The sequence below is a fragment of the Candoia aspera genome, chromosome 2 (assembly GCF_035149785.1).
Source record: "Candoia aspera isolate rCanAsp1 chromosome 2, rCanAsp1.hap2, whole genome shotgun sequence".
Classification (NCBI taxonomy): domain Eukaryota; kingdom Metazoa; phylum Chordata; class Lepidosauria; order Squamata; family Boidae; genus Candoia; species Candoia aspera.
The window spans coordinates 31,914,438-31,933,095 of record NC_086154.1 but is presented as its reverse complement, the minus strand read 5'-3'; the positions used below and the strand labels follow the sequence as shown (position 1 = coordinate 31,933,095).

The following is an 18,658-nucleotide window of genomic DNA, read 5'->3' as shown; positions in this document are numbered from 1 at the left end:
TTTCAATCCAGTCGCTCTTGCTAGAAAAAAAACAATATTATAAGGGCCCAAGAAGTAATTGTCCCTTATTGCTCATTCACTCTGTGAACTGTGGAATGACTAACATTATGCCAGTGTGACTTGATGGTAGTCCAGCAAACCTCAGTCATCAGTGTGGCCCCTTGTGAAGCTAAATTGTTAGGGGTAATTTAAATCAAATCAACTGCAGCATTCAGGATCTACAAGCATTTTCAACACTCACCTTTATGTTATAATTTTATTAGCTTCCTAATCTGTGGAATTCCATACCTTCATTTGCATGTTGCTGGTACTAATGTGATTACGTTGACGTTGATATGAAATTGTCTTTCTCCTGATGTTTCTTTTATCCAAGCTAGCCTTCTGATTATGGTACACCACCAAGTTCATCTCTTTTTTTTTCCATCCTGGATCCCAAAATGAAAATTAAACTTTCGTAATGAGTATGATGCTGTTATTATCCACATGTTGATCATCTGTTAGTATATTTTCCTTTTTAAAATTCATATTCCTCCTCAGTCCCATATGGGCCTCAACTACAGATTTGCTTTGGGGTCAGCATTCTACTTTCTTCCATGATAACTCTTTTGCCATGAAACCAGTGTCTGGATACCTATAAAGTGTGTAAAATGCAGACAGCTTCCATAATTTCTTATAATGGCATATAGAATATTGGAATAATAGGATGAAATCTTTGAGGTCCGATTCTGAAATTCACAATTGTGAGCAAAGAGTTATATGCATTTCTCAATAATTTTTCATGAGTGTGCAGACAGGGAATGATCTCATCACTGGAATATGTAATGTCTGAATTGACTTTTAGTCTCTGTAACAGGGCTGTGGCATTATTAAATTACCCCACTGGACACTTGCTATTTTCTTGTTTAAAGTCTTTGATAGCGTGCAGCAATGTTTTCATCAGATTTATGGACACAGCTGGATAACACGACTGTTTGTTTTCAGCCTGTCCACAAAAAGACTGTTATGCAGTTTTCAGAAAAAGACAGCATGTAATCTGTAGAAAGCCCAAAGGTGTCAAGTCATCACAAAAGTGTGGCACAGTGCTCAATCAATTACATGTCTTTCACAGCCTTTTGGGCAACTTTCCAAGGTTAACAGTTTCTGCCCGAAGAAGCGCAATTAGAAAATATACATCTTTGCACACTGAAGAAATACAGAGGCGAACCGCAGCATGGATATAGCCCTGTTCTCTTTTCTGGCCCATGTGGGGAGTGGAAGGATGGCAGGTTTCCAGTATTTTGATCCCCGGATTATTTAATCAGACCGCGATGTCAACATAGTTATGTGCAGCAAAGGGCAAAGTTATAAACAAATGGTAGGCAGGCAGGCATACTGGCTCAGGGATTGCATTGATATTAAGATATTCTGTAGCATATAATGTAGAACGGTTTCATTAAGCCCACCATGTTGCACCATGTCAAAATAAGCTTATATAATGACTGTCTGTCACAAGGGCAGCTGCTCGTATTTCGTTTACTGTGCTTATTATTATCAAAATAGTCAATGAACAGTTGAGCTATAGAAATATAGTTTCTTTTCAAATATAATCTTGTGTGTGTGTGAGAGAGAAAGAGAGAATGTGAGTGAGTGTTGCATTTTCTTTTTATGTTATGACTTAAGATGCATATGACTAATGCATATGCATTATTAACCTGCATAGGAAAAAAAGTGAAAATTGAAAATAATTGCATATTAACAAATTGTGCATATGCAGGAATCTGAATAACATCTGGAAATAAAAGAATATAAAAAGAATATTTAAATATAAAGTATATATCAGTAATTTTCCTATGAAATATTTATCTCAAAACTTAGCTAAAATAGGTTGTTTTATGTGCAGTGAAATCTCTCCCCTACCTCTCTCTTGGCATAAACAATGCTATTTTTCGCTTCAGTGGGGAGGTTGTAAGCTTATAATTTAATAATTTTCTTTATTTGTGTCTAATCAAATCAAGGATACATAATATCCCCTTGGATATTTAATTAATATAGGGATATTTAATGAATATAAGGAATGTTTGTGGTGATGGTACAGATGTATTGGTTAAAGTTGTGAATATGTGTGTACTTTTTTATGCAGACAGATCAGTGTTGTTGGCTGAGGACCCAAATGATTTGCAATAAATGTGAAATAGATTGTATGATGCAATGAGGACAATGGAGTGTGAGTATGAGAATTAACTATCAAAGATGAGAGTAGCTGTATTGGACAGGAAAAACTGAGTTAATGGTTGCAAGTTATACATAAATGGTGATAGACCAGAACAAATAGATGAACTTGTGCACTGTAGTAGAATGTTAAAATGTACAAATGGTGGTAGAAAGATATTGGATAGCATGTGGTCTGTTGCAATTAATGAATGTTGTAAGAGGCAAAAATAGTTGTGTAGAGGAGCATGCTTCTGCCCATATTGTTAGATGGAAGTGAGAATTGGGTTTGTCAGGAGAAGCTTAGTTGAATAGAGTTGAGTCAAGGGTGAATGAGTGTTGAATGAATGTGGACTGAATGCAAAACTGAGTGACCAGTATAGAATAAGTACATTGATGTGATCTGGTCTTATAGAGTGAGTGAATGAAGAATGAATTGCAAAAAAAAAAAGTATACTGCCTACTTCACTACCATTTACAAAAATACAACAAAATATAAAATAAACTAAATAAAAATAAAGAATAGGAAACCACTTGGATTTCTAGAAAGATCTTTTTTTAGTGTAACAGAATCTGGAAAAGCCGTCAGAGCAGTTCTCCCGCTCCACTTATACCTACCATAATTGAGGTGGAGTTGCTCTGAGTCTCTTTCTCATGCTTTCCCCTTCCCTTGGGCTGAGATGTCTTTTTTGCAACAGTCTTTGTTTCCTTTCCACCTTTCCAGGGTCTGTTAGATGTTCCATCACAATAGTAACTTCCCATTATAACACCTGGCTAAGGTAGCCTAGTCAATATTAGTGCCCAAACACTCTGTAAAAAATGCAGATCTTTAAGCGCCTTCTTGAAAACTGTTTAGAGTACACTCTACTGCAGGAGATAATATATTCCAGAATGTGGGGGCAGCACCAGAGAAGAAGCCTCATCAAGCCTGGAATCCTGTCACTTCACTTGGAGTAGGGACTCTCAGCACACCTTCTCTGGGAGAACGCATAGGGCAGGTCAAAACCAGTGAGCAGAGACAATCCTGAAAGTACTCATGAGCTGAGCCATATGAGGCTTTCAGGTGATAACCAGCACTTTGAGTTGGACTCAGAAGCAACATATGAAAGAAGAGTGAATGGGTTTAGAGGAAAGAGAAAACTGAGCATGTTGCTGTTGGAAAGAGTTAATCTGATCCTGGAAAAAAAAGAGAGGTTACAAGTCTAAAGAACAAAAGGCACCGTCTGAAGGGGTGTACTGACCTAGTGGAAGCAATTATAGTTTGTTATGAGGACAGAAGGATATTGCCAGGTATGGTAAATAGTGTTGGTGTCAACTGGACCTAGATAGGTCTTCTTTACTTTTCCTGTGGTTTTTTTACTTTAATTTCTTTTGCTTATTACTTTTCATTCTTTTTCTGTGCTTTGCATAATGTTGCTTACTCAAAATAATGTGATGAGTATGTGTGTATCGGTTCTTTGCTTTTGACAAGGTGCTATTGTACATTTAATAAATAAGTATCAATTCTAAGGAAATGCAACTGTTCTAACCTAGAGATCTAGAAGGTTTTGCACAGTATATCAGGTATCACACCACAAATTATGCAAGGTAAAACCCCAAGTGATATAAGTTTTGGAAAGAGGGGGTTGAGAGTTTTAAGTGGTGGAATGGGTCTGTACAAGACAAAAGGTGCCCATTTGGTCCCTTAAAATCCCCCAACCCTAAAAATTGAACCAAACAAGCAAAAACTCACCACTACTTGTCTCTCTTTGGGGGCTGCAAAAGGAACTCTAACAGATTGAATGCAACCCTTAGGCCACATTTTTTACAACCCAGATTTATTTGGTAATGATGGTGCCACTGAAACAACTGTTCATATTTTGATGTCTGCTTCTTTTTCTTTTCCTAACAGCCATTATTGGCAACTTGGAATATCATCACAGCTCTTCAGTGTGAATTTGAGAATCAGTGTGCTATCCTATTTGGTAAAATTGAACAGATATAACATACATACATACATACGTGTGTGTGTGTGTGTGTGCATGTGCATATATCTCAAGAAGTCAGTGGTTAAGGCAATGGGCTAGAAACCAGGAGTCTGTGAGTTCTAGTCCCGCCTGAGGCATGAAAGCCAGCTGGGTGACCTTGGGCCAGTCACTCTCCCTCAGCCCAACTCACCTCACAGGGTTGTTGTTGTGGGGGATATAGGAGGAAGAAGGAGTATTAGATATGTTTCCCGCCTTGAGTTATTTATAAAAATTATAAAGGCGGGATAGAAAATAAAGCAAACAAACAAATACATAAATAAAATACTTCCAGTGTTTTTGATATGAAATGTAGAATGCTCAAAACCCTTCGTTAAGTACTGAAGCAATTTCCAGAATTATTTCTTAAGAGCTTGATTCAGCTGTGGGAAGACAGCATGCCAGAAACATTCCAATTTGCTTTAGGATCAGATGATCTGAGTTGGGAGGGGTTAGCTGTGGCATTTTGCAATAAAATACGTATTTTCCTCTCTTAATGATTAGTGTGATTGACAGACAAGGTATTTAGTCAGACTAGGAGAGAGGAGCAGTTTCCATATTCTTAAAAAATGTCAATTTCTAGAAGTGCAGGAAAGTTGTCACAGCTTTGGAAGCATGCCTGGTAGAATTACCAATATGGGTTTTCCCCCTTCCCTCTCCAATTACTGTAATAAAATGCAAATAGTTATGAAACTAAGATGCATTAGCAAAGTTGCCGTGGACAATGTTTAAAAAACTTGCTAAAACAAGTTTCTCCCAAACTTAACTGTTTACTATATGCCATTTTTTTCCTTTGCTTTTAGCAGCATTGGAATTAAGTAGTACAGTAATGGAAAGCTTTTTCTCCAGCTTTAATCATGGCTTCAGTTCTAAATGCAATCTATGAATGGTTTCTTGATTAATATAATTCTTTTTTCTTCCATCAAGCAATGGAAGACATAGGACAGGATTTTGTGACAATGACATTCTTGTGTTTCCTATTCTGAACTTATGGAATCATAAAATTAGTCTCACAGGACTGGATGTTTTTGCCTTTCCCCCCACTTTTCTCTTTCTGGAAGAGTTAAGTATGCAATAAGTTATGGTGAGCAGGACGTAAAAGCTTCTCTGGAGATGGGATTTTGATGATACTCAGTATCAGAAACAATTGAGAAATAAACATGTTTAGCTTATATGAAAATGAATCTTGGTGAAATCAGTGCTACTTAAATATAATTAAAATTGAGGCATAATAATATGTTGTTCTTTTATCTCTCACTTAACATTGTCCAAAGTCTACTTTGTTGTACAATTTTGTAAAAATTAATTGGAATTTCTAAGAGTCTATAGTTTTTGTTGTTGTTGTTATTCGTTTAGTCGCTTCCGACTCTTCGTGACTTCATGGACCAGCCCACGCCAGAGCTTCCTGTCGGTCGTCAACACCCCCAGCTCCCCCAGGGACAAGTTTTTACCAGTTGATTTTAGCTTTCTGCCCTTCTCATTCAAAGCAGTGACAGGAAAATATGTAACCCTACAGCTTACAAAATATTTCTGAGTGCTAATATAACTTGACTGACAGCTTCATATTAACATGCAAAAAGGAAAAGAAAGAAATATAGAGCATCTGTGTCACATTATTACAAAACAATTGTAATTTATGGCATTAATTGATTATGAACACTAGAAAAAGGTTTCATTAAATTCCTATGTAGATTCATAGCTATTTCACTATGTGGTTATTTTCCATTACATGCACACTGCCTATACTGTAGACACCATGGGTTTAATAGTTCTCTGTCACAATTTTAGCTAATAATTTGAGTCAGGCTAAAATTAGAATATCTAGATTGAAATGTTCATTGGAACCATATTCATCAAGAAGGCATAGGAGAATGTGATTGTCAGTAGCTAATGTCAAAGATCCATGCATTGTCATGCACACATCTGTATATCCATATATTCTTATAGTGTACTCAAGTACTTACTATTTTGATGACTGAAGAGCAGGAACTGATCTGTATATCTCCAGTCTGCTTTCACCAGTCTAGCTGCCTAAGGGGCTTGAATTAAGCCTTAAATTCCAGACAGTTCTGTTATTCCTCTTGTGGCTAAATCATAAACAGGAAGATAGTTTTTGTAATACTGTAGCTAGAGGGATACATATGACTTTCCAGATATTCAAGCAACTGAAATTGAAAAGTAACGGTACTGAAATGGATGTAAATGTTCTTCCCAATTTCAAAAATAAACTTTTTGACAAAACTGTCACTCCTTTATTGCTATAATGAGCAATAGATTTTTAAAATTACTATCATTTTAATCTCTGGGCTGTTCTGTGGCACACCTTAGTTTTTCCAGAGGAATAGAGGCATAAAAGTGGAAAGAGACATTTAGATGGCCTTGGGAACAAAAAAAGAAAAAAGAAAAAAAAAAGAAATGTTACTTATTACCCTGTGAAATGCATTAATTACAAGCCACTTATACATTAGCTAAGATTTTTACAGGATATAAAATCAAGCTGGAACAAAAATTTTATCTTAACATCTACATTTTTCTGATTAGTTAATTCTCTGGACCCATTTGGAAAGCAGATGTGTAACAGCTTTGAAATCATAGCATGAGCTAGCATCCAGGTATATTAAATTGGAACCTTTGTTTCCTGCTTTGAAAGCTGCTAGGCATATTTAATCATTAATTGGTGAGTTGTTGCGATTTGATCCTGAATCCCAGTAGTTGATTTTGTGGTACAATTCAAATCTGAAATTAGTGGGAAAGATACATGGGCTAAAGAAATGTTGAATATTTTAAATCAGTTGATTTTTAATGGTGGTTTTAAATATTTTGAGAGATTGTCCCTTGAGTTTGACTTGCCTTTAATATATGCATAGCAATATATACAACTGAAACACATATGAATTAACCAGTATGCTTTAGCAGTTTGGTGGCATCTTTAACTCGTTTAAGAGATGCCATGCTTATGAAACTAGTTAATATTAGTTAAATAGTATCCATTTTTATTTTATGCAAGCCTCAAAATTACGAGTTTATATTATCTTCTTCATGCATAGAACTTGATCTTCATTTTGATTATTCCACAATGAACACTGTTTGGTATAGTAGTGGGGAGACACAGTTGTTGCATTCTCCAATATTACTGATGGGAGATTAAAAGGTGCTTGAAATCCTCCTATTTTTCCAAGAAATACAATACTGGCCCTTCAAAAAACAGATGAGCAGCTCATCTAGCTTGGCAATACTAGCGCTGAGTAAAGTGCATCTTGAACTGTGCTCTCCAAGGTCTAGGTCTCAAGTAGCAATTGTTTCCATCCCTGATATTGGACATTTTATCAAGTGGAGATGCAAGTGGTTAGACCTGAATCCACATACATGAAAGGATGCTTTCTCCTTCAGTGCTATGTCCCTGCATTTCAGCAGTGAGAAAGGATGTAAGGCTGGCAAATGACCTTCCTATGTTTGGGAACAGGATCAGCAGCAGACCAGATGTGATCGGTTAGGTGAATTTCATGGCCTGATCTTGTTGTTGTACTGTGTACATGCACTTGTTCTTTCCATAATTAAAGAAACGGTATATATCTTGGATATGATGATTCTCCACAACCATTGTTTTCTATCAGGTAAAAAAATGTGTATTAATTGCCACAATACTAAGAAGATATCCTCATAGAAGCGATTATAAAATATTTTCTAAATCAAGGGAAAGAAGCTGTCACTGGAGTTGATTAGAGTCAGGCAGCACCTCAGTCAAATAAAATAAATAAGTATGCTTGCATATTGGGAGAGCCAGTTCGGTGTAATAGTTAAGGCAACAGGCTAGAAACGGGGAGATTTTGAGTTCTAGTTCTGCCTTAAGCACGAAGCCAGCTGGGTGACCTTGGGCCAGTCCCTCTCTCTCAGCCCTGGAACGGCAAACCACTTCTGAAAACCCTTGCCAAGAAAACTGCAGGGACTTGCCCAGGCAGTCTCTGAGAATCAGAGACACACACACACGACATTTTCCTCCACTAATTGTTAGGTATTCTTCACCAGACATTGTTTGCTGGTCAAAATTGCACAATAGACAATTCACACAGCCTTTACAAAAATGAGAACTATGTGGTCAAACTACTCAAGTTTACTTTTGTCAAAATGATTGATCTTGTGACTGTGTTGACATGACATAAGAGAGTGAGATCACCACCTCCAGGTTTGATTTCAAAAGATTGCCATAAGAGGCAGAATCATATGAAAATGGGAATTCTTCCATCAGAATAAGCACTCTGATTTTGATCCTCTGCCCTTTACTATGATATCATCCTGGGTCATTTTTAATACTCAGCTGTGAACAGACACTTTGATAACTCCCTACAGATGTATTAATAATTAGAATTGTAGTAAATCTCAATAAAAATGTCCGAGGAGAAGGGAGAGAGTTAGGAGAACATAGCATTGTGACTATTTATGGAAGATATGGACTGCATACATTACATGACCCCTAGAGTCATGTTTATCTCAGGAAGGTGAGCTGGGCTTGCAACTGCATTAGCTACCACCATCGAAGGCTTCTAGCTAATTAATATTCCAATATTCACCTTTGCATTTCCTTTATGCTAAATACTTGTAGTCATACGTATGAAGATAATTGCTTCTGCTAACGACACATGCCAAATCAATAGGTCCCTTTATAAACAGTGGAATTTTGTCTTGTCTTAGAACAAATTCCAAGGTAATAAAAGTTAGTGACTGCTTCACCTTAAACTTGTAGAAATCTAGTCTTCAACCAAATTCCCTCCCCACCAAAACTTAATTTACAGTAATTTTTATTGTGAACAAATTATCTTTATACCCACAAAACACTTGGTAGTTTTTAAAATCATTTTTATGAAGCCAAATTTGCTTCCCTCTTGCCAATGTTTAACTGACTTTTCTTGCTTCTTTCCAGGGGGAAGAGACAAAAGCACTGAATCTTGTTCTTCATCGTGATTCAGGATCTCTTGGATTTAATATAATTGGTGGTCGGCCATGTATGGTATGTTGATAGTGAAATCATATTTCTTTGGAATATTTGATGCAAAATATGCTTTTACAAAAAGTAATAAAATGTATAAAACTATAAATCTGAACACAGGGGGAAAAAAAGACCAATGAAAGAGCAAGTCCGATTCAACATAACAAAGTCCAGTTATTCCTCACTTAGCGACCACAATTGGGATCAGCAACTCAGTCATTAAACGAATCAGTCACTAAGTGAAACTGTGATTGCGCTTATGATCTTACTTCAGCTTTCTGTTGCTTTCCAGACCTGCAAAGGTCATAAAGTTACTTTTTCATCCCCATTGCAACTGCAAATGGTCAGTCTATGAGGCAGTTGCTAAAGGAGGACTACCTGCAGGATTTACTCCAACTAAACATATGATATGTAATGCAACATATATATTTTGCCCTGAAAAATATTATCCCTATGCATATATTTCCTTTAAAAAATGCTTTTCTTATAATGGTGGCATTTTTTTTCTTCGTATGCTGTTTTGTGATAGCTTAGGAATGCTTGGTCATATAGGAATTACGTACATAGTGGTGATGCAAATTCAGCCTGTCATATCAAGCATGAACTTATTTTTGTTACATCAGAAAATGTGGCTTTTTTAAGGAGGTGCTGTACTTTTTATTGATATGTTCCTAATGGGGTTTTTATTATGTCTTAATTTATTTTTATTTAAAACTCACTTTTGATACCCAATTTGAATACCATTCTTTGTTAAAAAGACAAGATATAAATTCCATACGTATCTATTAGTGTGGTATGTTTAAAGTGGGGAGAGCCAGATTCATGTCTACCCTTAGCCATGGATATTTTCTGGATAACTATCCCTCAGTTCAACCTACTCGTTGAGAGAAAAATTGGAGAAGGGAGTGCTGTATACATTGCTTTTTTGCTCCTGGAGGAAAGACAGACTGTACATCTAATAAATAAATGAATTCTTTAGAGCAGTCTCTCCTAATCTGATGTTCTCCATATGTTGAACTTCTCATGCCCATTGAGAATTCTGGGCGTTGAAGTTCTTCACATCTGGAAAACAGCAGGTTGGCAAAGACTGTTGTAAGACTTGGACAGTTTCTTCAAAAGCACGTTTAAAAAGTGGATTTGTGATTAGAAGCAATAATAACATGTATAGCAGTGCAAGGCTCAAAAGGCACTTCACGTGGACAGAAGTTTTATGGAAAACCTCTCCGATGCTCTTCATTGAGATGTTCAGTACATTTTTCTAGTGCTTCTGGCAACTTAATGCAGCCAGGCAGAGCGAAGTGGCTTATCTTAATGCTTCAGCTAGAAGCACTGAGGTGCCTCACTTTTTTGAGTGAAAGCACAGCCTTGTATCATATTGCTCCTTCATGCTAACTCAAGGCACCTCCCCGAAGTGGCATTGCTTTGCACAAGCCTAGTAACTAGTAAATTCCATGAGCCTTTAGAGGCAAGAAAGACATTTCCATTGCTGAGTATGATTTTTTAAAGATAATGTCTAACCCTTCTCTTATTATAATAAGCTTAAATACAAAATTGTAAAGCAGTTGGAAGAAACTGTTACATTCCAGATTTCCAATAGGAAACAAAAACAATTTTAGGGCACCTGGATCTTTTGTTTTATTTGTTTGTTTCTGTTTCTGTTAGGAAGGCTATTGATAGAATGACACTATGATTTTTGCTTGTAATTCTATATATATATTTTAATATTAGCAAAATACTTTATATTTATGGGCTGCCATATTATAGCAACCTTTGCAGACTCAATACTTTCTGACAATACCTGCAAGAATAGAGATAATCTTGCTTGTAAGAACACTTCTGCATTAGTTAAGGAATTTTATGAAACTATTTCCTCACATTCTCTCAGGTGTTCATGCACAGGATTGCAGCCTGAACTGTAAATATGCTATTTGAGGTTTGTTACTGATTTAAATTTCCATTTTTCAGCTAAATGAAAGTATAGCTTGTACAAAGCCTTCACAGGATTAAATGGGATATTACAAACAGTAAGGTTCTGTTACCAGTTTTAGATTTTAAAAATATTATGAAAGACCGCTCTCCTTGTATCAAAAATGGGATGTGTGAAAGCTTAAGATAAACAAACTACTTACCGGTAAAATAATGGGGCTAAGCCAAATTTTCTCATAACTATCTCACTATGCGTAATCATTCCTTACCATTTGTCTGCTGATTCCTTGTCATGTTATTACAGTTTTAAGTTCTCCATCACGGATTCCAGCCAGTCAGCGATTAATAGGATAATGTTTCCATACCATGGAGTAATATTCATTTTAATTATTTAATTATTTAATTTATTTTCTATCCTGCCTTTATTATTTTTACAATATGCCAGCATCACTGAAGCAAATGAACCCCATTAAAAGAAAAGGCGGTGCCTTCTATTAATCAGGATAGTCAGCCAAACGAGTATTGACATTTCCTCCTTTCATATTACAATGATACATATTGGAGAAGCCCTTAACAATGAGCAAAATGCTTACAGATGAACCCTGAAGTAGAACGTCTAAAAATGTAAGGCCCTAATTTACTTTTATGTGTTACTCATGTAAAGAGTTTCCACTTGATGAAAGGGTGATGCAGCTAGGCCACTGGTCCTGCTTTGTAAGTCCATGTGTTATATATGTAGATGTGGGCAGGGTCAAGCCTCTATGTACAGGCATCTTGGGAACTAGCCTATGTATTTCTTCCCCTGGTGCTTATCAGGAGCATCCAAATTAGACACAACCTACCTGTTGCTGCTCTTAGCTTTTATCTAGAGAAGATCTGCATTGCCATGGTGCTGGCCAGCCATGTCCTCTAGCATCCACATGGCATTCCATGTTTAATTGGTGACCATTGCTATAACTTCACTTTGCTTCACTCTTGACTGCTGTTTGCATTCTTTTTCTTTGCTTTGCTTAAAGGACAATCAAGATGGTCCAACTAGCGAAGGAATCTTTGTCTCTAAAATAGCCGACAGCGGGCCTGCTGCCAAAGAAGGAGGACTCCAGATTCACGACCAGATTATTGAAGTAAGAACACTTGGTCCAATCTATTTTCAACAGGCATAGCTCCATCCTCGCTCTTTGGTATAAAGTACAACATGCATTTACAGCCCAGGAGAATAGTGACATGGGCAGCAGAGGCTAGAAGAGAAGGCAGCTGAAACATGCTTGGCTGTTTCAGTGCTGACCTTCTGGGCTTTAGGTATAGTTGTTATCTAATTATAGAAACCAGATTATGGAAGGTATGTGCTTGTCCCAGTATTTTGAGGAGCTAGCATCTACTTGGTATGCTGCAGCTATTTCTTCTGAGCTGATGGAGACATGCAAGTGATTTAGTTAAAACCATATGTGAGGGCAAGTATCCGTTGTGAAAACTGTGACTTTATTTAGCTTGGTTTCTAAGACTTTTTTTTTCAAGAAGACCCAAATGTTTCAAACAGATGAAAACGATGCCTCTCTTAAGTGAGCCTGAGAGTACATTTTGGTGAGCCTTCCTGAGAAATCCTTTAAAAAGTTACTGGATGCTCTTTTGGCACTTTTTCCCATTTTCCTAACTGCTTGAAAAAATAGTTCCTATTGTTGAGTTCCTTTCTTAAGGTGATTTTAAAGCTCTTCTTATTTTTTTGAAGGGGAAAGTTAAATTTATGGAACAAGAAGCAATTAATTGCAAATCACATTCCTTTGTTGATTATCTTACAGCCTGAATTTATTCATTTTTTAACTTTGTTGTAAAAGTGGAAGCATTACTGGACTATTGTTCAATTTAAAAAAAAAGATAAGCTTTGCTTTCATTGCCAAAGATAGCATGGAACAGCCAGTTTCTCCAAGTCTTGGAATTCCTTTGCTCTTATGTTCTGAAAATGTGCAATAAGCAGCTGTAATGGGTTTTCTGTTGTCAGAAAGCAATATATATACTTGCTATTTTCTGCATGAATAAAATAATTTGCTTTATTTACTTACTTACTTTTGTTAGGAGTAGAACAAGTTCCACTTGGAAATCTGTTTAAAGATGCAGTGGAGGGTGAAAAAGAGAAAGCAGATTATAAAATAATCTCTGATTTAAAGTTATTAAAAGGTTGTCCAGAAGAAAAAGAAAGAATATTCATGCAGTCTTTCTCTGCTGACTTTTATAGATCTTATAAAGCTTATAATGATTTCAACCTCTCTAAAAACCTGGATCTCTTGGTTTTGATTTTGGTTTTGGTTTTGATTGATTGATTGATTGATTGATTGATTCATATCCTGCCTTTAGAAGAATGCCATGTTTAGAACCAAAGGGGGCAAATGTTCTTCAGGTGCAGCATAGGTGCCATTGCTGACTTCTTAACAGCAACTTGAAAAGCCATGCCCTTTCCTGGACCTGCATTCTGGTCACATGGTCTCAGGAAAAAGAAAACACTCATCTGATTTCAGGAGGCCTTGCAGAGGTGACTGCAAGGCATAATCACATGCTGCTGCCAAGGACTAGGGACAGCTCGTTATAGAAGCTGCCAGGAGGTACAGAACATAAGCCTTTGTCAGATCTGAAGCCCCTTTGTCCTATTTGGATTTCAGCCTTGCACATTTCTAGGTTTATCTTATTAAAACAACATGTAACTAAATAATGTCATGTAAGAGATTTGTCATAACTTGAAGTAGGATGGAGAGTAAGTACTGTGGCAACTAGAAGTGATTGTGTCTTTTATTGTTATGATCTTTTCCCACTTTTCTGACTAATAATGAAAAAAAAATCACTTAAAGCATTATAAGTAAAGGTAAAGGTTTCCCTTGACATTAAGTCTAGTCGTGTCCGACTCTAGGGGGCGGTGCTCATCTCCGTTTCAAAGCCGAAGAGCCGGCGTTTGTCCGTAGACACTTCTGTGGTCATGTGGCCGGCATGACTACATGGAACGCCGTTACCTGCCCACCGAAGCGGTACCTATTAATCTACTCACATTGGCATGTTTTCGAACTGCTAGGTTGGCAGGAGCTGGGACTAGCAACGGGAGCTCACTCCGTCACGCGGATTCGAACTGCTGACCTTCCGATCGGCAAGCTCAGCAGCTCAGCAGTTTAACCCGCAGTGCCACCGCGTCCCATATTAAAGCATTATACTCACTGTAAATTATCATTTATATCGCAGAGTGTATTCAGTTCTAATCTGACTATATATAATCAGTGAATCTGATTATATAGAGTCAGATTAGAACTGAAATGCAGATAGAGAATGGTTCCTTTTTACTGTAGTCCCAATAACAGCTTTTATCTGGAGGGAAGAATTAATTCTTTCTCTGTCATGATTCAGATTAGAACCATTCTGCTACTTTTAAAAAACAAAAACAAAGCACACTTCTGTATGTGCCATGTAGTTTCCACCAATGGTCTGTTTATGAGGTTATAAGGTTTAACTTCCCCTAAAGAGGTTCTGTCATGGTCCCTGTTCCAATGTTCCTGGAAAACATGGTAACCTGTTCCCATGCCATGCTGGTGCTGACACGGGTTGCTGTATGGGAGGGGGCTGCTCCTGTTCCCTTGTGCCAGGCTGCAATGCGAGGAGTGAAGAATGCATGTTTGGGTCAAGGACATTTCCCGAAGACCGGCAGGAACCATTAGGGGCACCTGCAGGGAATGGAATTGTACTGACTCTGGGGAGACGGACTGGACACTGCTTGGGTTATTATTGGGAGAAATCCTGCGCTTTTACTATTCTCAGCTTTGCTTGTGATCCTGCATACTATTCATTATTAAATCAGATATCCATAGAAGCCTTGTGTGAGTCTGATAGTGATTTTGAATAGGCAATCATTACAGGTTCAGTACATGAGCCCAAAGTAGGTATAACATGTCCAGACAGTGGAATTAGTTGCTGTCTAAATACAGAATAACTTTCGTGGAATAAGAGGGAGAGACCAGATGCTGTAACAGAATTATCATTGATTTCCTTGGTGTATATGGCCTGCATAAATCTTCACATTTCAAAGGCTCTGGATGCCTATACAAGTTATCTTCAGGCATTGTGATAGCCTTAGTAGGATGAGGAAGCCTGTGATGGTTGAACGTTTGAACTGTATTTTATCTCTTTAATGTCCAAACACATTAACGTTATCTGGACTCCCTCACACAATCCAATCTTAATGTCTGAGAGGCAAAGATACATTTCAGAGATGACCTTGTCCTGGTAGAAAGAATGTGGAACAGACAAACAGTGGTGTCACAATATAGTTATTAATCAGTAGACAAGGGTCTCTTCCACTGAGGAATTGAACTTCATTATTTTATATTTATTGATCAGGGCATCAGTTTGATTACTGTAACTATCGAGGTGGAGAGCATTCTGTTCTGTAGAACAGTAAGGATTGCTATATTTTAAACATTTGCACTGCAGTTCATCCTTAGCTACAACTGTGTCAGTTCATTTAGGTTTCATTCAATACATGGCGATTATGTATGTTGATGTGGGATGATCATAAACTTTGGTGATGTCTGTGGATTGTACATTATTCTTTAAGAAAAATTAAAACAGGGCTACATAAACCAGGGGGTAGGATGGGGTAAGAGGAATGGGTGCATCTGCTGGCTCATTCATGCTTTGAAAGAGTGAATTGGCTGTCAAGAACAACTCACTATGGGAGGATTTGAAAGGGAACCAAAAGCAGCTGTTTTGGGAGGCCCATCTTGAGTAATGAGTCTAGGTTTTCTGCAGCCCCATTGTATATAGTCATATACATATGACTCCCTCAAAAAAAAAGGAAGTCACCTAGACTGGGAGGCAATTCCCAAACTCTGAGTTGATTGGAAAGAACTTGACCTGGAGCAAAGAAACACCAGGAAGGTGTTAGGATTCTGTATGCTGGAGAAGAAATTTGATTCCATGGAACATGACTGAGCTCTGAGTCTAAACCATCCATTACTTATTTTATGGAGTGGCAAAGAAAACACAGAACTGCAAAGATGGGGTGGGGTGTAATCTAGAAGGTATTTACTGGTGATATAACCAGACATTGCAAAAATTTATCTGAGGGTTACTCTTTTTCCAAAAGTACTTATTCCCAAAGTGATGCAGAAAGAAACCAGACTGCAAAAATGTAGGCAAGGATGAAATGGTCTGAAAAGCATTTGAGGGGGAGACAATCAAGCTATATCGTATTCTTAATATTTTAATCAACCCTGTATGTTGAATAGAATACATGCCAACCCTTACAGAACTTGTTAGTAGAATTATGGAGATAGAAGTCTGGTTTTGAGACCCCCTGCCTGGGTAGGGGATACCAGCTCTGAAAATGGAAGTAATACCTGGTTTCACAGAGTTACATGACAGATTAGGTTGATAGCAGGAGTCAAAAAAGCCTCCTTATACAGTATCTCGGTATTGTATTCTGATTAAATATTTTGTGTTTATTTCATGGTCTGGAAAAAAATAACAGTGTAAAAGATTGTCCTTGAACTATTAACAGTGTTTGCAGAAAGTGCAGTATGCTTATTTATTAATCAAATTTATCACTGCCCATCTCCCCCTATGTCTCAGCTAAAATTAGGATGTTGCAAACTGGCAGATGATGAAACAGAAAAATAATAGGTTTATAACAAGAAAAATCTGTAGACCTGAGTGAGAACAGGATAAGCTTGGATAAACAGGATAAACTTGGACCACTCTTAAATATTGCTTCACTTTGACTTTTGAAGTGAAAAACAGAAAGAAAAGAGGTTTTGGTAGACTTTATTTAACAAGTACATGGAAGCATTATTATCCTTCAGGCAGTAGCCAATCCAAAAAAGAAGAGCTGATCTATTAAATACAAATTTCAAAACAAGTGCTGGTCATGTTCAGCACCTCATTTCTAAATATACAAGTAGGATAGAGCACCTATCTTGTAAAATACTTTAGATATTAAATGTAGTAGTCAAGCTCCAGTTGTGCAATGTTCAGAGATGAGCAAAATTCCATTTCATGCTGTTCTTAATAGAAAATTCATGGTGTGTTGATGTGCTGTGAGCTGTGAGCCAGGAGCCTGTAACTTCCACAAGATTTTGAAATAGGTTCCCTTCCAATGATTCTAAATGAAAAAAGAAACACCGAGATAAACAAGATGCTCAGAATATCTAATGTTCTACGTCTTTGGGAGAGTTTTGAACAGAACAGTATAAATTGGAAATAACTATCAAGCATAGCAAAAGATCAAACCTGTAAAAGAAAAGCTGGCCTACCAAATGAAAGAAGTGTTTGCAGTAATTTTTAAGTGTGCTGCTATGCATTGTACCATCCGTTTGTACTTTTTCTACCTTTAATATAAATTATTAATGACCAAAGGCCCAGACAATTTGTAGAATGGATAGTAGTGAGTGGTTTATGGTGCTCTGTATTTCCAACCACAAGTGTACTTGGAATTTGTGACTTTTAATTTTTAAGGGTATGTTTGCGTATCATAATTTCCTTCCTTCCTTCCTTCCTTCCTTCCTTCCTTCCTTCCTTCCTTCCTTCCTTCCTTCCTTCCTTCCTTCCTTCCTTCCTTCCTTCCTTCCTTCCTTCCTTCCTTATATTCAGTCTGAATCGTGTTGCCCATATAGCTGAAGCAGTATTATCCATGTACATGAAATACTGGGGAATAGAGAATTTTCATGGAAGGAAATACTGGTAAAATTATGGTCCTCTGGCAGGAATGTTGAACAGGAATACTTTGAACTACAACATTTAGGTTTTTTGTTTTTTGTTTGTTTTTTAAAGAATTTTATTAAGTTTGAAACAGAGATAAAAACTACAAAAAAGGAAAAAATTACAAAAAGAAAAAAAAGAAAAGCTGAAAAAGTGTGAAACACAAGGAAAAGAAATTTGAAGATTACATAAAGAAGTGACTTTCGACTTTAAACAGCAAGAATATACAGCCATTTCCGTAATCATTCCCTTACTTTTATGTCAAACCAAGATCACATTATTTCTATAAATCCTTCCATTAGCACATACACAAATCACTAATGCAATTGCTCCTTTCCCTTATATAAAAAAGGAAAAAATAAATAAAATTTCTAAATCAACTTCCCACCCGCATAAAACAACATTTATTTAGTTATTTCCTTCCTACCACTATTCTATATATTTCTGTCCACTATAATAAAAAATCAAATTATAAAAACATATAAATTGTCTACTTTTATAAGTAATAATACTACAGCAATCTTAATCCTATTAAACCTAAAACCCAAGCAATTATTATTATACCTTATAGATACCTTATAAATCTTACAAATCAAGCATACCTTTAAAAAAGTCCAGTAAATCTTAATCCAAATCATTAAAGAGAAATGAAATCTTAATAGCCTCATTATCAATCCAATTACACATTCTTAATTTTTTATCCCACTTCATAATATACTAAGACATTTACATATCTCCCTATTACACCCAAGGCATTTTTCTTGCAAAAATCAAACAGCCCAACTGCCCCCCTTAACGACTCAGACTTCTCAGCAAACAAACTCCCACAGAG

The 18,658-nt window shown here is 36.8% G+C and overlaps 1 protein-coding gene across 1 annotated transcript in view; it reads left to right on the top strand.

Annotated features, from left to right (window-relative positions):
* The window catches only part of PDZRN3 (PDZ domain containing ring finger 3), a 217,414-nt gene that overhangs the window by 4,274 nt on the left and 194,482 nt on the right, over positions 1–18,658 (top strand). Inside the window, exons 2-3 of the mRNA XM_063291596.1 lie at positions 9,109–9,195; positions 12,117–12,224. Coding sequence (XP_063147666.1) covers positions 9,109–9,195; positions 12,117–12,224 — 195 coding nt within the window. The remainder of the gene's footprint in view (positions 1–9,108; positions 9,196–12,116; positions 12,225–18,658) is intronic.